The sequence below is a fragment of the Xylaria bambusicola genome (genome assembly GCF_022495145.1).
Source record: "Xylaria bambusicola strain CBS 139988 unplaced genomic scaffold F5B22scaffold_33, whole genome shotgun sequence".
In the NCBI taxonomy this organism is placed as follows: domain Eukaryota; kingdom Fungi; phylum Ascomycota; class Sordariomycetes; order Xylariales; family Xylariaceae; genus Xylaria; species Xylaria bambusicola.
Window position 1 is genome coordinate 25,260 of NW_025953586.1, and position 16,394 is coordinate 41,653.

The 16,394-nt window shown below is 49.0% G+C and overlaps 7 protein-coding genes across 7 annotated transcripts in view; 2 read left to right on the forward strand and 5 right to left on the reverse strand.

Moving 5' to 3' along the window:
- F5B22DRAFT_613856 (ZIP zinc/iron transport family) overlaps positions 1 to 1,613 on the reverse strand; it is a 1,744-nt gene extending 131 nt beyond the window's left edge. The window contains exons 1-2 of the mRNA XM_047975438.1: positions 1,495 to 1,613; positions 73 to 1,261 (exon numbers count right to left, since the gene is read on the reverse strand). Coding sequence (XP_047829003.1) covers positions 133 to 1,245 — 1,113 coding nt within the window. The 5' untranslated portion in view covers positions 1,246 to 1,261; positions 1,495 to 1,613 and the 3' untranslated portion in view covers positions 73 to 132. The remainder of the gene's footprint in view (positions 1 to 72; positions 1,262 to 1,494) is intronic.
- Positions 1,614 to 3,899: 2,286 nt separating this feature from the next.
- On the reverse strand, positions 3,900 to 5,367 carry F5B22DRAFT_290635 (uncharacterized protein). Its single transcript, XM_047970406.1, has one exon. It carries the CDS (start codon positions 5,275 to 5,277, stop codon positions 3,919 to 3,921), a length of 1,359 nt encoding a protein of 452 aa, XP_047829004.1. The 5' UTR covers positions 5,278 to 5,367; the 3' UTR covers positions 3,900 to 3,918.
- A 726-nt stretch (positions 5,368 to 6,093) lies between these two features.
- Positions 6,094 to 7,767, forward strand: F5B22DRAFT_290631 (uncharacterized protein). Its single transcript, XM_047970405.1, has 4 exons — positions 6,094 to 6,772; positions 6,864 to 7,045; positions 7,134 to 7,320; positions 7,449 to 7,767. The coding sequence occupies exons 1-4, from the start codon at positions 6,477 to 6,479 to the stop codon at positions 7,642 to 7,644; spliced, it is 861 nt and encodes a 286-aa protein (XP_047829005.1). The 5' UTR covers positions 6,094 to 6,476; the 3' UTR covers positions 7,645 to 7,767.
- Positions 7,768 to 8,768: 1,001 nt separating this feature from the next.
- F5B22DRAFT_613864 (40S ribosomal protein S19) lies at positions 8,769 to 10,398 on the reverse strand. The gene is made up of 7 exons (XM_047975439.1): positions 10,217 to 10,398; positions 9,996 to 10,024; positions 9,849 to 9,930; positions 9,671 to 9,714; positions 9,611 to 9,618; positions 9,291 to 9,474; positions 8,769 to 9,241 (listed from the first exon to the last, which is right to left on the reverse strand). The coding sequence occupies exons 1-7, from the start codon at positions 10,250 to 10,252 to the stop codon at positions 9,169 to 9,171; spliced, it is 456 nt and encodes a 151-aa protein (XP_047829006.1). The 5' UTR covers positions 10,253 to 10,398; the 3' UTR covers positions 8,769 to 9,168.
- Positions 10,399 to 10,726: 328 nt separating this feature from the next.
- F5B22DRAFT_290807 (uncharacterized protein) lies at positions 10,727 to 11,990 on the reverse strand. The gene is made up of 4 exons (XM_047970407.1): positions 11,497 to 11,990; positions 11,328 to 11,435; positions 11,144 to 11,265; positions 10,727 to 11,087 (listed from the first exon to the last, which is right to left on the reverse strand). The coding sequence occupies exons 1-4, from the start codon at positions 11,774 to 11,776 to the stop codon at positions 10,821 to 10,823; spliced, it is 777 nt and encodes a 258-aa protein (XP_047829007.1). The 5' UTR covers positions 11,777 to 11,990; the 3' UTR covers positions 10,727 to 10,820.
- Positions 11,991 to 13,583: 1,593 nt separating this feature from the next.
- Positions 13,584 to 15,545, forward strand: F5B22DRAFT_290844 (uncharacterized protein). The gene is made up of 3 exons (XM_047970409.1): positions 13,584 to 14,026; positions 14,084 to 14,828; positions 14,889 to 15,545. Exons 1-3 carry the CDS (start codon positions 13,886 to 13,888, stop codon positions 15,434 to 15,436), a joined length of 1,434 nt encoding a protein of 477 aa, XP_047829008.1. The 5' UTR covers positions 13,584 to 13,885; the 3' UTR covers positions 15,437 to 15,545.
- Positions 15,546 to 16,394, reverse strand: part of F5B22DRAFT_290811 (uncharacterized protein) — a 2,323-nt gene continuing 1,474 nt past the window's right edge. The window contains exon 3 of the mRNA XM_047970408.1: positions 15,546 to 16,202. Coding sequence (XP_047829009.1) covers positions 15,655 to 16,202 — 548 coding nt within the window. The 3' untranslated portion in view covers positions 15,546 to 15,654. The remainder of the gene's footprint in view (positions 16,203 to 16,394) is intronic.

Below are 16,394 nucleotides of genomic sequence, written 5' to 3' on the forward strand. Positions count from 1 at the left end.
CTCTCAAAATTAATATAATTCACTTTTTTTTTCAACATAACCCATACTACAACCAACTTCCCCTGTGGCCGCGGGGGGGGGGGGGGGGGGGGGTTTCTTCTTTTTTTTTTCCTTTTTTATAATAATTTTCGTCTAGGCCCAGATGGCTAGGACGGCCATGAGCCCAGTACCAATAGCGACACAAAAGAGGGCGAACAATTGTACTTTTAGGCCGGCGCTGCGCATCTGCTCGTTGAACATGAATTCATGAGCCAGCAGTTCGACGAGACCAGTGTAGATAAGGATGCCGGCACTGATGGAGTCGAATACACCGTTGATGATCAGCGCATTAGGACTTTCGGGTTGCAGTGTATTTCGGACACCGAGGCCAATAGCGATGGACACAGGAGTGCTGATAGCGTATCCTAAGCCTAGGAGGTACTTCAGCCACCACTTGGATCTGGGCCATGGGACGCTGGCAAGCCGCGTGCCGAGACCGAGACCTTCGAAGGTCTGATGGAAGACGAGGACGACGTAGAGCACGGCGAATTCCTCACCAGCAACAGCTAGCGTGAGTCCGATGAAGATGCTGTGAAAGACGACGCCGAATTCGAGGATGAAAATAGCCGTCATCTGCCTGCCAAGCGATATCTCATCGTGTTCATGTTCGCGAAAGTGACCAAGGTGGTCCTGGTTGCCTGGTGGATAGTTCACATCATTAGGGATGCCTGAGCTTTGGCTACTGTTTCCAGGCAAGTTGGCCTCCAGATCGTTGGGTGTATGTTTCTGTGTAAAGGTAACTTTTTCATGGGTGTCGTGACTGTGACCGAAGATGTCGACTCGACTGATCAACAGCTCAACAGTAAACATGACGAAGACGGCGATGAGAGTAATAGCGGCAGCGAAATCGTAATCTTTGATGGGGCCATCCGGGAGACAGGGGTTCCGCAAGGCCTCGAAAGCTGGTGAAAGGAGGTGCAAGAAGGCGGTTCCAATGATGACACCGGAGCCGAAGTACTTGGCGATGAAGAACATCTTATCAATGGCCTTCAACTTGGTGTACTTGGCGAACAATATGGGCAGGTAGGCGCCTAGAAGGGAGCCGATGAAGATGACGAAGATGGAAGATATGCGCAGGCCATTTCGGCCGTCGTACTCGTTGCCCGTGCCACACTGGACAATCACAGTCCGACCCTCACTGTCGGCCTCGGCCTCAGCTTGTCGTAGCTGGAGGACAGCATCCATTGCTGCCGAACTGAAAGACATATTGACTCTCTGCTCTCTGTATATTCTAGGTTAATTCAATGTGAATTTCGAGTGTTGCGGTTCACACAGAGGTCTGAAGCCTGGGCGTTGATATGTTATATATACCCGCTCTATTAGCATAGAGGGTCTTTGACAAAGGCTTGGGGAAACAAGTGCTAACAATGGCTTTCTCCAACGATGCAGAAGAAAGAAAGAAAGAAAGCCAGAGAGACGAAAGAGAGACAAGGGTAATTATAATTCCTATCTTACCTGAGAAAGTTGTAGGCTGAGTTGGAGCAGTCGAGACATGGTTTGAAGAGGCGCGATGCGCAGCCATTATAAAGCTACTTGCCAAACCTACCAACCTAACTATAAACTGCGCATGTGTGCGTTGGTGGGCTTGCAGAGTGGATGAGGTTGAGGACCTTGATGGGCAGGCACATGGGTCCAAAAGAAGGCGCCATGTACCCAGGTACTTTTCTGCCTACACACACCATCCAGGTACATAGTACACACATAAGTAGTAGGTACTATGTACATATGTAAGTGGGAGTATAATAATACTTCTTTTACATGCAGAGCTTCCCTAACCCATATCTTTGCAAAGTTCCTATTTTACATGAACTGATTGATCTTCATAGGCGAACCTTCATAGCTATGATGGGATCAAGTCCGTGCAGTTGTGTGTACCTTTTCGCTCGTACTGTAAGCTCATCGGCATAAACTTACTTAGCTGCAAATAAGTGGTGTTACAATGGGGATGGATGCACACCATCCGCCGCACGCGAATACCCAGGTGCCAGGTCTCACGCGCATAAAACCTGGATACATCATCTCAGGCCACCTATACCTGTGACTACTTGATTGATTACCCACCATCAGTACATAGTATGGTTTACCTATGTAGGTAGCTGAGTGAGTCTTTGCTGTCCCTTCTTTTCCTTTTCCTTTTCTTTCCGACCTTTTGCTATGTGCATCTTTTGCCTTTTTTTTTTTTTATGTGATATTGACTCTGTCTGGCGCAACTGACACTCTAAATTATTCTCCCATGGTTTCTTTTATGCTGTAATCGGTCTATTATTAAGCATGGTTGAAAATTAGGGTGCGCACCTACCCGACTTGCGTGATACATATTACCTACATATGCATATAGATCTTGGGAAGATTTACTCGGGAATCTTTATGTACTGTAGGTACAGAGTACCTATAAGCGGATCATGAACCACCCAGGCGGGCAGAACAAGTTTTGAATTCACAACCTCTGATACGTCGACAGAGAACAAGCTACTACTAATTGGGCAAAACGCCTGGCCATCAAGGTTCCCGAAAGAAAAAGGCGGACAGGTGGAGACACAAGAGTCCGCACGAGGTAGGTACATCATCGAATCCTTTTACCTACTGTACTATACGTACCTAGGTCGATTTGTGTACATGTATGGCCATCAGGGTCCTCACGTAGGTAGAGCAATTCTGCTGATGCAATCCCCCCCACCCAACCCGCTGCCACTACCCCCCATGCCATGCTATGCCATGCTATTGAGGCACATACAAACAGTTCATGAGAGGGCTGGCCGTCAAATGTCGAAGTAGGTAGGGTTCTGTGTTGAAATGGGCATGTATTTACACGATTCTCTCGATACAACAGATGTCTAACCGCTTCAACGTGTAGATATTGATTTTCCATGTTTTTTACATGCTCTATCTACTTAAAAGGCTACAACCGGGTGGTTATAGATATACACGCCCTGTATATACATATATTGCAGGTGATATAAAAACATGTTTTGTTATGCCTGCTATGTATATTTATTTCTAGCTGCGTTTGGCGCTTCCATTGTGTCACCGGGAATTCGGGAACAACGCACGTAACCTCTCGAACCTGTCTCAGCCAAACGGTTTCTTCTCTTTCCCCGTCCTAAGACCTGATCTGCTTCGGTAAGAACTAGTAGTGCGACACATGTGTAGTCCCACTGTTTCCGAGATGCTTGTTATGAAGCCACCCGCGAGTTTTCCTCAGCCTCAGCCACCTGTTGGTTCGGGGCAGGCCGCTCTGGACACGGACTATTGATTCTATGTTTGAAATCATCGACTAGCTTGGGATGGGATGTGTCTGATCGACGTGCTCGGTGCCGAAAACCGAAAACTGTTGCTTTCTTTCTCATGTCACTTTGACACTTCAGCACCTATTATACCTACTATGTGAACTAGCATCACTCGAGATGCTGCTCGCGCCGTGGGTCGCCCACCGCCCCATCCCATCTCATCAAGTTCATTCAGCTAAGCTTTTATTTCAAGCTTTCCTAGACCCCAGGTCGGGACTAATGTGAGAGGCGTGTGGAATATTGCGTGACGACCGTGTGACAAGCTGAATATGGTATCCACTAGTCGTCTCCGCATGGCCAGCAAGGTACCCGACTGCGACGTACGAGCAGGTGACATCTGCTCCGTCCCGACGCCTCGCATCTGGAAGCGCACTTCCACGTGCCTGGTGGGATCTCGCTTCTGGTACTGGAACCGTACGCCCTGCAGTTCGGCAGGGGCCTCAGCGATCGGCCCGCTCTGTCGCTTCCAACCTTGTAGGTCATATTGTCGCAGAGTGGAGCATATAGTGAGTTGGGTTCGATTCCTAACGGTACTATTGGTATTCGGTGCGTAGCTCATGCTCATGCTCTATGATATGGTGAGCTGGTTTTCTCATGAAGAAAATTGCACTTCTAGACCGAGTGTACGAAATGGCGAATCGGGTCGACGCAGGTCGATGCCACTACCCAGGCTAAAGAGCAGAGATTTAACCCTCCCCTCCCACAGTAGCCCTATACGCCAATTATGATCAAGTCGGGCTTTCAAAACTCCCGAGTATAGATCCTCACCCTCGTCTTCATGATTATTTCGCCATTGTAGCTTGGCCCGAAATGTGCGCGCTTTTGTCGTCGGCGTTTCCGGTAAGACATGGGGCACTGGCGCTGGTGGGACATCAGGAGGGTCAAGTAATGGCAAAGGTTCGTCTAATCTCCACTCCATCTTGGCCTGGAAGCTCCTCTGAGGCAAGGGGCTGATTGGTGTGTCTGGTGTTGCGTCTGTGATGCGATCGCCATCAACATCCACGGTCCAATCCCCTCTCTTCCTCCACAGTTCCATTCCGACAGACCAAGCACTCTCGTAGCTGTATACATTAAAATCCATCTTTGTTCCTAGAGAACAGTTGCGCCCAGCCATGACGGCATACGTCCAGCTCAATGTTCCCATCAGAGGGTTGATAGTCATGGTAGCCGTGAGGGGGGTCCCCTTATGAGAAGGCAGGGTAGCGAACCGTGTGCCGAGGCTCATGCCTCCTGACTTGTTCAGAGTTCCATAGTAGAGCTCACCACCAGCACTAAAGCGACCATAGATGCGTTCTTTTTCCGAGCCATTTGTCCCATTCCCGCCATCTTGCGTGCTGTCGGGCGAGACAGGGCCGGTGACGTCGCCTCCAAAGTTGTAGAGGCCTCGAATGCCCAAGAGACCGCCGTCCGAAGATGCTAGCCCTTCGACGCCATATCGCCCCTCGTCGTACTGAACCATGCCCAGAATGGTGCCTCCGTTCCGCAAGGTTTGATCCGAGACGGCACTGACCTGCATCTGAAGTGTTGAGGATATCCGCCTGACCATAAGGGCCTCAAGCATGGACTTGGGGAGATATAACCTCCCGTAAGCCAGCAGATCCTCACGCGCACCCTTCATTCTACTCCGGCGCTCGAGCTCGGCCAACGGGGAGTAGCTCTGCAGGAGCTCGGGCAGAGGTATTTTCTCGCTCTGGGCAACAGCATGGTAATCGAGGGGTACGGTCGAGTACAAGTAGGAGAGGGAGCCATCGACGACGCCGACAGTACCTAGCTGGTAGGCGGTTGCGAAATGGGGTGTTGCGAGCGAGGAAAGAGTCAAGCGCAAGCCGCGGGGAGTGGCAAAATGAAGTAAGGCGTCAGACGTCGCATTGAGGGTGGAATATGAGTTGTCGCGATTCCAGCCCGTAGCACCGTAGAATGCGCTCTGGATGTAATCCATGAACTGGCGCATCGTCGGCGGGTGCCTCTCGGCTCCGGGAGGAGAGCAGAGTAGGTAGAGAGAGAGGAGAGAGGATGAAGGGTGAAGGGTGAACAACAAGGACTACCGTGGAAGCATCGAGACTTGTTGGTGGCAACTGATATCAACCTAAAGCACCCGAGGGTTCGAGATTTACGTAGGTGCGGTCAATGCATGTATCATGACGGCGGTGAGAACAATATCGAAAAATATAGGATAAAGTTGTTACGGAGTAGAGCTTCAACTCGCATTGAAGTGATCTACCTACCTACCTACCTAGGTAGGTACTTAAGTAGGTATCGAGACAAGGGTTTCAGGTCAACCGGCAACCGAAGATTAGCCGCCTGTCAGCCGCAAGCAATGTCTTACATGCAACGTCATCAGATCAGGTCTCTACTCCAAGCCTTGTGGTCATCTTCGTATTGACTAAAGCTATGGTTTTCTGTCAAACACTGGGAATAACAAGGACCATTGATCTTAGAAGTCGTTCAGCTTCAACTGTACCCGTGCTTGTCCGCTTTGCGCTAAAGGTATCGATAACAGCAGCCCGTTGGGACTTGTTGGTAAAGAGTCCGGCAATCCGTCTGCGGAGAGATATTTCCTCCAGGTACTTACGGAGAACAGTTAGCCCTACACTAGGTGCTCAAAGCTCCGGTCTTCTTCGGAGATAAGAAGAGCGAATGCGAGAAGGCATCCAGTTTTCCATACCTACTCGTTGGCTCTCTAAACAACAACGAATCAATGGAATCTTACACATAGCCTACGGTTCGAGGGAACTATTTTGAAATATGATTCATCATCAATTCTGCAATTGGTTGCTCCTCTTCCCATGCGAACGAATGCGACACAGTAGCTGTCGATCGATTACTCATATATGATCTACTTGTGACTTTTCGTTACCCCCAGTTAAACCAAGGATGGATGGCTGAACTATTAGCCCGTCGTCGGGATATCAGATTCGCCCTCAGCGGCAGCCCCTATCCAGATACGCTTTGGACAACAAGACTTTGTCCAGCATGGGACGAGTATATATAAATGATCATGGTAGCAAGATATATCAATAAAGCCAGTCTCAAGCATCTCAACCATTCTTCTCTCGTCTCCTACGTGAAGCTCTAGTAGCCAAGACATTGCTACCCTACAAGTATCATCGATCTCTTATCGAAATATCTTAAATTCGTGCTTTGTCCAATATGTCGCAGTCCCAAGTTTGGCTCATCACCGGCGCTTTGCGCGGCCTAGGGTTCGACATGGCCAAAACCGCCCTCAAAGCTGGCCACAAAGTCATCGGGTGCTACCGCACCAAGGGGCAACAAAGCACGTCGAATTGGGATGAACTCGAGGCACTTGGCGGTATCTGGACGCAGTTAGACGTGTCGAGCGATGACGCCGAGGCCAAAGTCAAGGCACTCGTGTCCCAGTACGGGAGAATCGATGTACTGGTCAACAACGCAGGCTACGCTGTTTTAGGAAGCATTGAAGATGTCCCGTAAGGAGTTCCCTGTCTCTTGTTGCCGACCATCCATGGTTTCAAGACTCTGTCATTGTCGCTGACATCACGCTTGTGTATCTGTTCATAGCCTTGATCAAGTACACGCCATCTTTAACACCAATTTCATTGGCACGCTACGAACCATCAAGGGCGTATTGCCGTCCATGCGTGAGCGCAAGACCGGCACGATTGTGAACATTAGCTCCTCCATTGCCATTGATCATGTGCCAGGTCTTGGCATCTACACTGCTACGAAGTGCGCCATGGAAGGTATGTTTCTTTCAATCTTTCTATTTGCGGCTACCGCGTGCCCGACAGATATAACTTGTTTCCCGAAATTCGACTAATACTGTAGTAGGTTATACAGAGACTCTACAAGCGGAGGTTGCTGGGTTCGGTATCCGGATTCTTCTCGTAGAGCCTGGCGCCACGGTTACGGAATTCGCTTCCACAACAGGTAGCGGCGTTAGAATAGATTTAAGCGAGCCCTACGCGAGCGGCGGCATCGTCAAGCAGATGGCAGATTTTCTTTCCAGCCCGGAATAGTTAGTATACCCGTGCTATCTAACCCCCTTTTCCCATTTTGAAAAGCAGACATAGTTGCTCCTCTCGCGTCTCAATATTCCCCTGTATTCATTTTGTACGGTGTTGCTAACCCCAATGTGTGAACAAGTGCTTCAATGGGTGCGTCCTCCATAGCTGTTGCAGAGCGAATAGTCGAGACTATCGATGGAACAGGCATTATGGCTAGTAAGGAAGTTGGCCTTCGCCTTCCGCTTGGCAAGGATACAGGTGCTAGCTTTGAGAAGAAGTCTGCCGCGTACGCAGATGTAGCAGAAAATCTCAAAGACGTCTGGAGTAGTGTTTGAAAGTGACACGTCAAACTCAAGTCTGAAGATCTAAATGCCTATCGCTATCCACATTATATCAAAGCCCTCTGTTGGCATAATTGTACTATATCAACCAACTAGACTCTCAATTTGATCACCTACAATACACTATAAATACATTCTATATCTATTCTCTAGTGAGGTCTTCGTAGTGTTGTGACTTCATTTGTATCACAATGTCTGGATATGGTTTCGTTGAAGCAGGGCTTCTTTGTGAGCTGTCATACACAAACATCGCAAATAAGGCAAGTCTTTCTTTGCCGTAGCCAATAGGACGCCGACTACAACTTAAACCCGTCTATCTCCTCAGTATCTTTATTGCGAAAAGACTTATTTAAAAAGCATCCATTTCAGAGGACCTTGTCCTCAATACCACGCGCAGTCTAGTCGGGGGAATACCCATAGAGTATTTAGCCAAGTCTCACTACAGCCGTCATATCTTTGACTTAAAGTAAGAAGAGCAGATTAGTTATTCGTAAATATCTTCAAGGCGTATCCCGTACTCGCCAGATCCTGAAGTCTTGTTATAGCAAGACATGATTTATACAAATCGACATCTAACAAACCTATCGACCATGTCCCTATTGACTATGTTGAGATACATCCTAAGAGTGACCGCTCGCAGAGGGCTCATCTTCATCATGGCATACGATTGGTACGAGAATTACTACAAGAATGCCACGACTGAAGCTGAGCCTGCGAGCCTGCATTCCTTGGCGGCTGTGAGTAAGGATATTGTATCATTGACAGTAGCAAACCAAACAACCGCCATGGCCACGAACGAGGGGGCTGTGAAGCGAATTGGTGCAGCCGCGTCCTACAACCAAGATATCATCCACCTTCATATCTTAATGGAGTGCTACATAGCGATCCAAGTCCTTTCCCTGTTCTTACGCCCTTCCTGGGTCATCCTAACCAACCCTCGTCGCATCTCTAACTTAACTTTGAGATGATCCGTGATTTCATCGTATATTGGGATTTATCGTTGTTCATTTGTTCCTCGTACCTTATTGTAACAACCCCGGGAGTAATGTCATAAACGAGCTACAAAGAAATACACTGTACACAGGTTAGGGTAAAACCATAGATGTTATATGTGGCGGAGATATCGACAGTCTTATTGGTGACGTATATTATTGGCTGTTCGCATTAGCCAACTATTGCTGTCACTGACAGAAGTAGGGAAACGAGGCAATTGGCAATGTCAACTCATTACTTCTTGGCTACAGTTGAGTATGTTGCTAGAGAGCTACCACGCTTTCCAACCGCAGCTCGATCGCAGATAGGTGTTGCACTTGAAGATTGAGGCTTGTTGTTTGGGGTATTTATTTGGTGTTTTTGTGTAAAAAGCCACGGTGCATTCAGACCTCGAGGTGATACTAATGTGCACAAGTGCGAATGCGAATTCGCTATGAATTGATCAACCCTTTTCAGACGCCATGCCCTATGCTACCTAGACCGTAGTAGTTCGTTCCCTGGTACCGCATTTTCCGTTTCCTAGATTTACTCGTCATCTTCATCCTCCTCCTCGGCCTCAGCGCAGGTCTGAGCGATTCGGTCAAGATCACGTTGGCCGCTGGCAAGCTGTTAGCGTGGCGGCATGGTATAGGGGGATATGGACATACGATTGCGTGATTCTTCTTCCTCCCTTCTCCTCGTCTTGCTCCAATACACCAATCTTCTCAAGAGCCTGGAGGATCTTGCGGTCGACGGACCCTGAAGCGTCTACGTGCTTGGAGGGGCGGGTGCCTCGGTTCTTGGCGGTACCGTGTGTCTTTCGCAGACGGCCAACACCGACGGTCTTTCTCACTGTAGGTTGCCAGAGTCAATGATTGCTCTATTCGAAGAGGCAAAATAAGGAGCTCGGTATGCTTATTCGAGAAGCCCGCATTTATTGAATTTGAGAGCGGCTAAGAGAAGAAGAGAATTGATGTGGACAACATACTGTAGACACTTGTGTGTTGTTAGCTAATGTCAAGTGTCTAGTATTAAGGAGCAAACTTACTGACGAGCCACGGCAGCGGCGCGGACGTAGAACCAGTCCTCAGACTAATATACTGTAAGCAGAGAACAACTTAGATAGCACAGAATCGTATGAAAAACAAAAACCACAGGTCGCAACCACGGAGGATTTTCTCATGGCAAGGTGTCGGCTCGGTATTTCAGGACCGGTCTTGACTAACCTGAGGAGGCAATTCGCGGCTGACACCAGTCTTGACGGTGTCGACCCAGCCGGGAACGGGGAGCTTTCCCTGGCGCTTTAAGCTGTCGCGGAGGTCAGTATTCTTCTCTCGCTGTAGTCGACGTTCGTCTATATCGTGTAGTCTCACAATTGGGAGTAAGTCTCGATGAACTTTTGCTATTATACCAGGATCGTCAGCGATTTGTCGTCAATAGATATTTCAGCTCTCTCGCGCCTGCTCCCAGAGACCACAGTGTGTTGTGACGGAACTCGAAGTTGTATGCCAATGGGCAACGTCGATCGTTCTCGTAGGGTCGAGGGCGAGAGAGTTGTCAATGGACAGAAACAGTGATTATTTCGCCCACTTACCGCATCGACATCGCGGACAGAGATTCCACCACCCATTTTTGCGGTTGTTTTGTCTTTTTTTCTCACGGCCTGAAGTGGTTGGGAGTTCGCGGTCGGACTGGACAAGGGCGAGGGAGGTTGTCGGGCGTCTTCGTCGGTCGTTGTGCGAGAAGTTATCCTGAGTTTTTCCGATTTGGTTGGTGGTTTCGTGCGTGGCCAAGAAAAGGTGGGGTCTCCTTAGCTGTGGAGGATGATAGGGTCCCGTCTCGCTTTTGATAAGATAAGGTTATCTTATGTACCTATGTACTCTTCTAAGTAAAGCTCATTCTCCCGCCTCTTTGTGCCCAAGCCACTTCCCATGCCAAGCCACAGCACTCAGATTCGACATGTACCCGAGCCGGCTAGGTATTCGTTTAAGATATATGTGTCGTGAATAGGTATGCCAAAGTGCGAATTGTCTTTTACTAAGTCAACTGTTTTCATCCTCTACGGCACTGTTCCTTCGAGTTATGAGAATCATGTATGTCTATCTACTATGGTGGAATTGTGGGATGAAGATACCATATTCGCCAAAAATCCGTGTTCCTGTTTTCAGTTGAACCACCCACCTTCAATTGTTCCATGCTCATAACCAAAGTTCATCACTGGCCCTGTTCTCATTTAGATACTCCAATATCTGGCTATAGTCTTTGCACACGTGCTTGGCATCCCAGCCATCACTGCCTTCAACACCCTCTGGAAAGGTCGTCTGATCGCCTTCCAGCGCGACGTCGCCGCAACACATGATTCCTTGTCGTAAGTAGTCAAAGCAATGCGCTACATGCCACTCAGCATCTGTTGGCACCCTTGTCGAGTCGGAGGTCAATGCCGAGTAGGCCTCAGCGATGGCGTGCTTGGAAGAGGGTCAGCCATTCGTGATGGGTAGCAATGATTACGACAGTACTGTACCAGACAATGCAATTGGTGAGTCATCGAAGTCGCGACCACAAAACGATCCTTGAATGTCGCTACATTTGTTGGTATATTCTTGTATTTTCCAGGGTCCTTCACCTCCAGGTATCCAAGACCCTCTAACGCTTTGCATTAGCGACAAGTAAGGACAGTCGAGATGAGACGCGATCTCGCGACATACTCGGTAAAATGTCAAGCCACTTCTTCTTCGTTGCTTCAGAGAAAAACTGTGATGTATTTTCCGGGACGAATCCCGGATCGGGGGAGAATTTGCGAATTTGCTGCGAGACTTGCGAACGCCGCAAGTGTCAGTATGCTCGGTGAGATGTCAAGAGGTAGGTGTTTCTCACATTGAGGGGCGAACCCCACTATGTCGCCGTTACCCTCGATGTCACGGCTCCTCGGCCAAAACTTATCCAGAAGGAGGGTTATAATGACCAGAACCAGGAGTGCATCTACGACCCATCTGTATCTACAAAGGAATGTGAGAAGCCGGGCCTTCTTGGATTGCGACGATGCTGGTAGATAATCTCTCTCGTTTAATAAATCGAGTATCTCGGTGCGGAACTCTTCATCGTCTCCAGCATCAAGGCTGTGGTAGGTGATAGTGTTCCTGGCGCCTTTTGCCATTTTGGCTGTCAACGTATGTTACTATTGAGAGGCTTGGGCATTAAATTGGTATTTACTTCGTTCAAGATGAATTATTCATGTGTGTCGTGAGGTGCTTAAAAGTACTGACTTTCAGGGGCTACTACTAGATCCGTCACCCATATGAGACGTTTGATGTCACAAATGTTCTTGGACCAATAGAAACATCCAAGTGAATGATATATAAAATAAAGTAGATAATTTTCACTTCACTATGGCAGATCGCGTGAATCATGTCAATATTCTCACCTCTTCATTTCCCTCACGATCTGGTGATGAACGTATTGGTAAAAGCTCATGATCCGTGTGGTGATTGCCATGCGATTCTACGCATCGTATCATGTAAGCACTCGCATACATTGAGATGAATGATTTGCTGGGGATTTAAGAATAAACGTCTAGATCTTGGGTGCCGCTCTGGTGTCTCGACAAAGCATTTCATACTCCCGTCGATAGTAGAACGCTGCTGGAAGTTGGCGGTGGTTGGCGATTGGGAGAAGCTGGCTACGGAGGGGACTGAAAGATGGGTATAAGACACGGAGCTGCCACACAATCACTATTCTAACACAGCATGGAGGTCGAGGTCGTATAAGTATGTCCATCACCCTTGGGGTTGGCCCATCGTGCCAAGCCTGAGATATATTTGCGAGCCAAACCTACGTACTTCCTTTTACCATTACAATGTCTGTCATTTGTCACTCCGAGCCCCACGTTCCGCCAAGAGCCTAAGGTTAGCTCTACTCGCAGAGTCAGTCAATCTAGGTAGGTAGGTAGGTAGGTAGGCAGGTAGGTAGGTAGGTGGGCATTACATTTGACTTGTCATCCTCAACATGCCCGCCAGCTCTGTGAGGAAGGCGGACATATCCATCCTCTGCCAGGTGAGGACCTGGCGATCTGCGGACAACTCAGTGCCAAGCCGCACAGCCGAGTTTCCGTAATGGGTGAGCTGCCCGAACCGTCTTTTCGATTATGCATTGAAACGCCCGTGTTCTGGCTTGCCGCTTGTGTAGGTAGAACACGAGTACTGTATCTGCCGGTATCTTTGCTGTCTTACACTGTGCGTTTATGGTTGCATTTCCTTATAGTAGATGGTCAGATCAGTGGGATGTACGCTGTCAGTAGGTATGTTTGTTTTCGGCACTTTTTGGGCTCCAACAATCTCTCTATCATCCTCTCTCCACAGCCTGCAATCTCCAATGCTTTCAGCCCTATCGCTTCGTCTTGTATTCCACACGACTGTGTTGATTTCACGAATTGTTATGCACCAACCTGCGGAAAGCAGGCCGCGTTCATTGGCTAAGCATTTAGCCATGGCTCGGCAGCCCCCCTCTCTGGACGTACGTTAACGCAGAGGCCCTCGGCGGTCGCGTGCTTAGAAGCTAGGTATTCTAGCATTGGGCCTTGCGTCCTTCCCGCCGGCAATTTTTAAGCCCCGATGGGGCTCATGGATGCGAGTGTAACTTCTCTATCGCCCCGGAAAGTACGACAGATTCGGCAGCTCGACATTTTACTCAAGGATGGTTGGCTTATAAGCACCTTGACAACGCAAATCTGCAAATCAGAATGCGGCGAAAAGAAAGGCGGAGTAGTCGCCAAGATCGGGCCAAGGTCACGGTGCAGATCTATTGCTGGGTACGTTATAATAAAGTTGCCCAAGCTTGTCGCGATGGTGTCTTACCTGCCATTTTAGTACAAGTGAGATGCCATTGCGATACTGATATGTGATGTTCCATCCACAAAGAGCTAAGGAATGTAAATGAATGTGCAGTGTATCCTGATTCATGGGACAGTATCGGACTCCAAGCCAAGACGCGAACACCTACGGACTACACAATGGTTGACGGTTTGGAGCATAGCTTGCTCCATCTGTAGCCCCCTGGAGAAGTAAGGTCAATACGGGGTCAATATGATGCGATAACAAATGATAATACTGCTACCTAACCCGCCCTGATAATTCGAAGATCTTACCGCGGTAGGCACTGGGGGTCGCGCATATAAAAGTAGCGGCTCTTCCCCTTCGACGCCACAAAAAACGGTTTCTTGCGAGCCGCAGAAGTCAACAAGTCAAGCATAGGTTGATCTCCCAGCAAGATGAAGAGTGTCATAAATGCTGCCGCCATTGCGGCCTTGGCCAGCCTTGTACTGGCCAAGGAGAAGCCTGTGGACGAAGAATTGAGCAAGTCTCTCTACCAGAGTGGTATCCGACACATGGAGATCATGAACCACAAGGAGGTAAATCACTTACCCAAACTGACCAGAGAAACATCTCAGTGCTAACGTTTTGCCTAGTCTTTCTGGGCTGACCGAAGGGCGAAAGGCCTCTTTGACTCAAGCCAATATAAGAGCATGGCAGCCGACGTACCCGTGGCTCCTTGTGTCAACGGTCTCGCCGAGCTTGAGGCCGGTAACCCTCTGTACACATTCAACTGCAGCGGCCTCGACCTCTACGATTTCCAGTCTCACGCCGACCTCGGTAGCCCAACTGGCGAGGGTGCTGGTTCATGGGGTTGGACCAGTGGAGACGGACGTGAGTTCATGGCCATTGGACAATCTGACGGTGCTGCCTTCCTCGAAATCACGCCAGCGGGTAAGATCTCTTACCTCGGTCGCCTACCGCAATACAGCAAGGCCCAGCCTTCACTGTGGCGTGAGATGAAGGGGTACAAGAACTACATGGTCATCGGCAGCGAGGCTACGAACCACGGCGTCCAGATCTTCGACATGTCGAAGCTATTGGACATCGACCCTGCTAAGCCTGTGACCTTCAAAGATGCTGACGCCTTCCACTTTGCTGGTCTTCCCAGCGGTCGCTCCCACACCGTGCAGGTGAACGAGGAGAAGAACTACGCCGTCGCTTCTGGCTCCCAGCCGCGAACTGACAAGTGCAAGTCCGGTCTCATCTTCATTGATCTGACCGACATGAAGAACCTGAAATCTCCTGGCTGTGCCGCCGCTGACGGCTACGTTCACGACGCTCAGTGCGTTGTGTACCGCGGTCCCGACAAGAAGTACGTCGGTACTGACATTTGCTACGGTTGGTTACCTGAATTCAATTCTTTCTTTGTTGCGAAATTACTGACTCCCCTTCCTGCAGGATATAACGAGGATACGCTGACCATCTACAACGTGACTGACAAGGCCAAGGCCACCATTATCTCACGTACCTCGTACGAAGGAGCCGCATACACTCACCAGGGCTGGGTCCTCGACACCGAGTGGCAACAGTACCTCGTTCTCGATGACGAATACGACGAGTATGACAAGGTCGGGCCCGGATCAGCTGGCTACCCAATCACTTACATCTGGGACATTTCCTCCCTCGAAAAGCCCAAGCAGACCGGCTACTACAGCGCCAAAGTTAAGGGCATCGACCACAACCAATTCATCAACGGAGACTTCGCCTACCAGAGCAACTACGGTGGTGGTCTTCACATCCTTGACATTTCCTCCATCCCTTCGGACCCTACCGGTAAGAGTGTTAAGGAGGTTGCTCACTTCGACATCTACCCTGAAGATGATGACGAGAGCGGTGGTGGTATCATTGAGTTCGTTGGCACTTGGAGCCACTACCCCTACTTCAAGAGCGGCTACATCGTCATCAACACCATTGAGCGTGGTGTTTACGTCGTCAAGCGATCTTAACGTCTGTCCGCCCATGGGCTCGACTATGATGAGTTATTGAATTAACGCTGCATATGATACATCTTCGCTAGTTGGGTATATATATCAAGTAGCTAATACATACAGATGAAATGAAACGAAAAGAAAGCCGTGGCTGTCTCTGGTGAAAATTATAGCCAACAAAATCTAAATATGAAGTGACGATCATAGCGACGAGTAAGGTAATGTCTGTGAGAACCCTAACTCTTCTTTTGTAGAAGGTAGTCCCCTCCACGCCAAGCCTTGTATACACCATACAGACCCTGGAATGGGCGTTTATTGCGCAGAACAGAGGGCATCCTACTCTGTTCTTTCGCTTTTCTTTTGGCATCCTCGTCTACCTTGACTTTGTCATAAACACTTGGCAGGTGGTCTGCATGGAATTTTCTCCGTACTGCATCATACGCAGGTTTGTTGTATGTTTCCCAGAATTCCTCTTCGGTGTAATAAGCCTGTGCGTACAACGTCTTGGCGCCCCCAAGCTCATGCACTTTGTGCTCGATCCGTCGGTTGAGGCGCACGAGCTCATCGTAGTTGTTTGGTCCGGGACCCCAGACACCGAAGTTCAGAACGACTTCGGGCGTTTTGGTAGCGTCAGCAAAGTCGGCGTGTAGCCCATGCGCAGCGTCGGGCGTGTAACGACGGACTCGGATCGGGCAGAGCCAGAGCGGGTAGATGTGTAGTGTCTCGTGCAGCCATTCATAGAATGTCTCGGCAGCATCAAAGGGGACTCCCACGTCTTGAATGACTGTAGAACTCGGGGTTAGAGATTACCGTACCAACTGTGAATGGGAGGCTTTCCGGGGGGGGGGGGGGGGGGGGGGGTTGTGGTTTAAATTTAAAAAATCCATAAAAAAACACCGGACGATAAAAAAGTAAAAAAATTATAATTTAATAAATTAAAAAAAAAACTTATACTAAACCCCGAATTTATGAAAGC

Bases quoted from the DNA above. Each gene is read 5' to 3' on its own strand.
- F5B22DRAFT_613864 (XM_047975439.1), bottom strand. From the start codon at position 10,252: ATGGGTGGTGGAATCTCTGTCCGCGATGTCGATGCG. The intron at 10,025-10,216 runs GTAAGTGGGCGA...CTGGTATAATAG, and splicing joins CTGTCCGCGATGTCGATGCG to CAAAAGTTCATCGAGACTTA. The intron at 9,715-9,848 runs GTTAGTCAAGAC...ACAGTATATTAG, and splicing joins GCCGCGAATTGCCTCCTCAG to TCTGAGGACTGGTTCTACGT.
- F5B22DRAFT_290807 (XM_047970407.1), bottom strand. From the start codon at position 11,776: ATGGCAAAAGGCGCCAGGAACACTATCACCTACCACAGCCTTGATGCT. The intron at 11,436-11,496 runs GTGAGAAACACC...GGCGTTCGCAAG, and splicing joins AGTGGGGTTCGCCCCTCAAT to TCTCGCAGCAAATTCGCAAA. The intron at 11,088-11,143 runs GTACAGTACTGT...CCCTCTTCCAAG, and splicing joins CTCACCAATTGCATTGTCTG to CACGCCATCGCTGAGGCCTA.
- F5B22DRAFT_290631 (XM_047970405.1), top strand. From the start codon at position 6,477: ATGTCGCAGTCCCAAGTTTGGCTCATCACCGGCGCTTTGCGCGGCCTA. The intron at 6,773-6,863 runs GTAAGGAGTTCC...ATCTGTTCATAG, and splicing joins GGAAGCATTGAAGATGTCCC to CCTTGATCAAGTACACGCCA. The intron at 7,321-7,448 runs GTTAGTATACCC...TGTGTGAACAAG, and splicing joins TTTCTTTCCAGCCCGGAATA to TGCTTCAATGGGTGCGTCCT.
- F5B22DRAFT_290635 (XM_047970406.1), bottom strand. From the start codon at position 5,277: ATGCGCCAGTTCATGGATTACATCCAGAGCGCATTCTACGGTGCTACG.
- F5B22DRAFT_290844 (XM_047970409.1), top strand. From the start codon at position 13,886: ATGAAGAGTGTCATAAATGCTGCCGCCATTGCGGCCTTGGCCAGCCTT. The intron at 14,027-14,083 runs GTAAATCACTTA...CGTTTTGCCTAG, and splicing joins AGATCATGAACCACAAGGAG to TCTTTCTGGGCTGACCGAAG. The intron at 14,829-14,888 runs GTTGGTTACCTG...CCCTTCCTGCAG, and splicing joins CGGTACTGACATTTGCTACG to GATATAACGAGGATACGCTG.